This window comes from Mustela nivalis, assembly GCF_964662115.1.
Source record: "Mustela nivalis genome assembly, chromosome: 15".
Taxonomy (NCBI): Eukaryota; Metazoa; Chordata; class Mammalia; order Carnivora; family Mustelidae; genus Mustela; species Mustela nivalis.
This window is the reverse complement of record NC_139034.1, coordinates 20,515,021-20,521,020: the sequence shown is the minus strand read 5'-3', so window position 1 is coordinate 20,521,020 and position 6,000 is coordinate 20,515,021. Positions and strand designations below refer to the sequence as shown.

General features: G+C 39.0%; 1 protein-coding gene across 12 annotated transcripts in view; it reads right to left on the bottom strand.

The window, feature by feature from the left end:
* Positions 1 to 256: 256 nt before the first annotated feature.
* The window catches only part of NBEA (neurobeachin), a 667,546-nt gene continuing 661,802 nt past the window's right edge, over positions 257 to 6,000 (bottom strand). For all 12 annotated transcript variants that reach the window (XM_082700384.1, XM_082700385.1, XM_082700381.1 and 9 more), the window contains 3 exons: positions 5,031 to 5,227; positions 3,907 to 4,058; positions 257 to 2,149 (listed from right to left, as the gene is read on the bottom strand). In XM_082700384.1, coding sequence (XP_082556510.1) covers positions 2,059 to 2,149; positions 3,907 to 4,058; positions 5,031 to 5,227 — 440 coding nt within the window. In that variant the 3' untranslated portion in view covers positions 257 to 2,058. The remainder of the gene's footprint in view (positions 2,150 to 3,906; positions 4,059 to 5,030; positions 5,228 to 6,000) is intronic.

The following is a 6,000-nucleotide window of genomic DNA, read 5'->3' as shown; positions in this document are numbered from 1 at the left end:
AAAATAATCCAAAAAGTGGATTATGTGGAAGAAACAACCGGGCTGTTTCCCTCTGGTCACTGTTGCCCCAAATCCCTGCCAGATGGTCAAGCAGAGAAGCTCACGTTTCAGCAAATTACAGAACCTCATTAGGACTCTAGTTCATGTTTTGAGATGCCGTAGGCCTTTATATGAGGTGATGCTGATTTCTTAAACTTGTATGACAACATAATGAATGCATGTTAGTGAAGTGTCCAATGAAATGTGAAACAATCAGTGAATTCTTTGCATATTTTATTTTTCTTTTTTTGATTTCCAACTCACACACATCTGGCATATTTTACATCTTTGCAATAAAACATGGTTACAATAGCTTAAGGAATTTATATATCCAAAATATTTCACCATGATCTCAAGATGAAATGAACTTGTCTTCCAGATGTTCAGTATCCTCCCAATTCTAAGCTACAAACTCAAGATATTGCTTACAGCCTGGTGATGAATAACTTAATCATTACGCTGATCCCCCAGAATTTCAGAATATCATAAATACAAACAACAATGAAGAAGGAATTCAGTGCTAAAACTTACTAATACAAGGTGGATGACAAATAAGTAATCACGTCAATAAATAATGATATGTTTCTGGTGCAAAGTGCCAATACAAAGAACCCATTATCTTGTTGTATCTTTTTAAATAAATGACTGCAAGTGAGTATAAATTCTGAGAAAATTACATTCCTGGAACATGCCTCATAGCCCTACCGACACAATATGTACATCTATGACGATACAGCCACCAAATATACAAAGAAGAAACATGAATAAAGTGTATATACCCCTGGGCGTATAACTTGATCAGTACAAGGTATGGAAAATCATTTGATACCCATCATTTTATATCATAAAAGATGAAGTGCCTTAGGCTAAGAATGTGGCTTTAGGTGAGAATTGCACAAGAACCTAAAAGAATAACCTCAGTTATTGTTATAATAAAGCCAGACTCGTTATTAAAGAAACTAAGCTATTTGAGAACCAAGGAGGAAGAAAACAAACAAACAAAAAACCCAAAAAACAAAACAAAAAAACCCCCAAAAAACGGAACCCAAAATAGTTAGCATCAGATTCTCCTCCCCTAATGTACACACACTAAGCCAGCAGGATGACTCTGGAAGAGATGTCCAGGAGTTGGGAAGTCATTACTATGGAACTAATGATCGTGACTCCTATTTATACAATAAAAACCAAGACCTCATCCCTAAGCCCCCTTTCTGCTGTGTCTTCAAATTATGAAGGGTAGGGCTGAATTTTCTTTGTATAAAGTAGCAAAAATGGCAAATAATGGCTTAGTATCCAAATGCTTTATGAGCAAATTTCACTTAGAAGGGATGAATTTAGATTAAAAAGTGCAAACCATATTTGGTGAGAATGTCAAAAATTACTGATTGAGCCCAAATTCAACCCTTTCATACAAGCTGTGTCCTTGGACAGATCTTTCTGTTTCATAGTGTGAATGCACCTGTTCCATCAAGACATCAGGATTAAAGAACATGCAAGTTGTAACTCCACAATAAAATTAAGAAACGTTTTGTTCTTTATACAAGGTTTTACTTTTACAAAAGTATCCCTTTAAATAAGATGCATCTGATGTACAAAGTATCAAACGTGTTTTTTTTTTTTTCTCAGCTTGAAAAGAGGCTGGAAATGGGATGCAGGTTAGGTTCAAAGCTTAAACTTTGTAACAACTGGACACAAGGTTCCTCAGAATTGTCAAAAGTCTCTTGTGACGCGTCCTACTACCTTTTCTCAATAAACAACAATATATGAAATAATTACCAAAACATCTCCTAATTCATATAATTTACATGATATAAGCTTGCTTGGTAGCAGCTGGTGTTCAGTCGTGAAAAAACACACAAAGGAAAATGGCTGCTGACTACAATGTACAGCTATTGCTGGGTGTGATGGAATGTACAAACGGAGGTCGATGTAGACGAGTTTTTTCCACCAGAGATATTGCCTTTCCATGAAGCACTTGTGCTCTCAGCTTTGACTTGGCTTTTGGTTCTTCATTTGTCTTCAGTATCTGTTCTGATGTTCATAATGCCACCGATTAAAATCTATATTAAAAGCTACGATGCTACCAGAGGCCATGCCAGTGATCAGCGTCCTGGAAGAGCAGAGACAGTCGTTAAGAATGAGGTGAGCTCCCTGATGGGGTTGCTCCTTTCTACTAGACCCTGTTACCATCTCTGAGTTCCTCCTGGGTCTTAGTTTTGGGGCCATCGACACGGGATTACAATTTATTCCTGGTTCTCCCTGGAGAACTTGAATCGATCCTGCTCAGACCCAGACTGCCAGACTAGTGTTGTTTAGTTTTGGACCAGACGGCTCACCAGATAAGTATTTTTCGGGGAAGTAGCTTCAAAGTGTGTATATCACTTCTGTGCATGTGCTTCTGCTCTAACGTATCAGGGACAGTGTAAGACACAATAATAACTGAAATTAGGGATGAGATTTACATAGAAATAGAAACCTGACCAGTGTCTTTCTTCACTCCTCTTTGGAGACACCGACCCTCTCTCCTGATGCCTAATGAATAAAGCCCTCCTCACCCCTCCAGAAGTCAGTCACCTCCTTCTCCTGACATGCCGTCTCTGCCTCCCTCATATACAATTACTATGATTATTTGAGCTCCTAGGGGGTCAGTAATCTTAGTACCTGGTAGTGTTACTCTGTGATGACAGCGAATGTTGGCAGCATGAATACACGCGTGCGTAAGAATGTCAGGGAGAGCACTGGATCTACTCACTTTATTTCAAATACTTTAGAAACACTCAGGTATCCACACCTAATTACACAACAAAGCATTCCCATTTACTCATGAATAGGGACTGCAGCATTTTGGAACATTGCTTCTTTTAAGTTTTCTTTAAAGACAGGCTAGGCTGCATATCAAAAATACTTCTTTCCCGAAGAGGTACTGTATTTTCTTGATGACTTCAGTACCATTTTACTAGATTGTGTAGGTGCTTTGTTAAGTTTGTGGTATAGCCTTACTGTTTATAATATTTTGAAACCTCTATCTTTATAAAGAATATACGTATAGTTTTAAAAAGTTGGTTAATAAGCTTTTATTTCTGACAAATATACAGAAAAAAGAAGAAATTACATACCCTGTTAAGATTATAGAGTTTAAAATTGTTTAAATTGTTAGAAATTTTAGACTTCATATTTCAAGTATCCTTTTCCCTTTACAGTAAACCCCAAGGTGAGTTTTAGGGACTAGTAAAATCCTGTTGCCAACCAAGGGAAAATGAAAAATTTTATTAATTGCTTAACTCTCACATCAATTCTTTCAAAAAAAAATTGTAGTGTTTCGGGGAAATATATAAACTGTAACAAAATAACATAAATGAGGAATATGTGCATAAGAAAGGGGGGGAGGGATGGTCTCAGTAACAGGTGAGTGTTTGCAGCTTTTCAAACAGAGGTCAGTTCTGGGGGCATTGCTAGCTACAAGCATGTCTCAAGCTGAAACACACCTGAGCAGAGAAGCATGAATCTCCTTTTCAGAATGGAAGCCGGGGGGCCTGTCTGAGACGGGGCGAGGATCTTAGAACAGAGACGTCGGTGGGAATAATTCTGTTTGGGGCAGTGTCTGCATGTGCCGGTTCTTCCTGAGACCCATGTCTTCCTTTCTTGTTCCCGCCCACCACCCCTTCTGACTTTCCTCCTCTGTTTTCTTCTGACCAGAATCCTTTCTTATAGCACTTCCTCCCCGCCTCCACGTACCCTTTTCGGTGCTAGTCTTTCTTCCATCTGGGTGCTGGAATCGTATTCACAGCACCTGTCACCCTTGGTAGAATGTAAAGAACTTTCAGTGATAGTCCTGACATGATTACGTTTCTCCCTGATGGGGCTCACCTCTGGTCATGGGACAAGTCCATTGCTCTAATGCCAGCATCACATCCGGGGTAAATGTACAGCTGCTTGAAGTCACAGGCCTGCCAGACCTCCACCACACCGTTGTCGCCTCCGGTCACCAGGTTCTGGCCATCACTGCTCAGGAGAATGGCCTTTGGAAAACGCAGAGAAACAACAATTTCTCTCAGTTTTTCCCAGTTGGTCAATGTTCATTACTGAAAAGCCCTCGATCTAGTTCTCTCATAATTATTATCTACTTTTAGCCATTTGTCCAAGTTGCCTGAAGTCCAGTCCACAAAATTTCCAATGTGGAATTCATCAGGGTTCTTACATAAACAAAGGGTCTCATTAAAACCAATTACGGTTACAAAATAACAGAGGTCCCAGAGAGAATATTATCAATCTAATTCAGGAAGAACTTGAGAATTAAGTAACATGATGTTTTGTTAAGTCCTGAACATGAACAATGTCAAGACTTTCAGAACAAATGGCAGAAGCATATTTCAAAACAGTTTCTAATAACGATAAAGCAACCATCACAATTCATTTCTGAGTGAACGGCAGTCTGGAACATGTAATTGTGGTCTGGGGCCCTAAAGGTAAGATTCTTTGACAATCAACTCACTTTTAATGTCAGGGGTGCAGCACTGTATATAAAGGAGCCGAAGAAAAATCTCCTTAGGGGTCTGACCTCTAATCAAACAAAAGCTATCATCTTTAAAACCTAATTCACTGAGTTAACTACTTGGGATTAAATGCACTTTGGGTTTGTTCAAAGCACTCATCTACATGAATTTACAGGCTTTTAAAACCAGCACACATTTGGGGCACCTGGGTGGCTCAGATGGTTCAGCTTCTGCCTTCGGCTCAGGTGGTGATCTCAGGGTCGCCCCTTCCTGTCTCCATCCCCTCGCTCAGCGGGGAATCTGCTTCTCTCTCTCCTTCACCCCTCCACCCCGCCCATGCTCTTTCTCTCAAATAAATACATAATATCTTAAAAAACAAACCAGCACACATTTATTTATCTGGATACCTGAGAAATTCTATTATAAATTGTTTAATGTAAGAAGGTCGATCTATCTCTTGGCTTCAGTCCCTGTTAAGCACTGAATATGAAGATTTACCCTGGTTGAATCGTTGATCTCCATCTGAGCCAGAAGTTTCCCGTTAATGCTGAAATTGCTGAATCGCCCTCGTTCATAGTATATGATACAGTGGCCTTCGCTAGAAACGGAAATCAAGCGCGGGAACAAGCAGTTTTCTGGTCCTTCAAGGGCTCGCAGCAAATCTCCAGTGATGGTGTGGACAAGGCAAGGGCCCTCTGCAGAAGGAAGAAATCCACGGCCACAGTCATTCGTGACAAGTCACATATGAACACTCACTAACCCACAAACCCTACCTGGCTATGTACACTCTGATTTGTTGCAAGAAGGCAGAAAGGAAAGAGGTAAGGCTGGCAGAAGCCAAGCACAGATGGTATATTTAAACAGATCATAGATGCGACTGATGAATTGTTGAGCACTACATCCGAAACTAATGATGTCCTATATGTTGGCTAATTGAATTAAAAAATATATATATATATTTATATATTAAAACAAACAAACAACAACAATAACAACAACAAAACCCAGATTGAATACAGGGAGCTGTTAACACACACAGATCTTCCCAATTTTTTATCTAGGGAAATACTTGGTCTTTTCCTTCATGAGCTAATATTCATAAAAAAGGATACACCTCATAGATAATGTGACAAGAGAAGACTGAATGTCCCGAAGTTTTCTTTTTTAGTTTTTGTTTTTGGAAGTTTTCTTTTTTAGTTATGTTTCCCAAAAGTTTAGGAGAATGACCAAAACAACTGCTAATTTTCTTGAGTATCATCAAAACTTCAGCATTGTATCATATAAATACATTACTATCAAAGGAATTTTACCTTCTCCATAATCCATACACAAAATGTAAAAGGCAAAATTAAGATACTTAATCAAGTAATTCAGACAGCTGAAACACGTTTTGTCTGTGAATATAAACAATGAGGCAAGAGTATAAAAGTAGGCTGGGAGTGACTTATTTTCCTCTGCTCCCACCCCT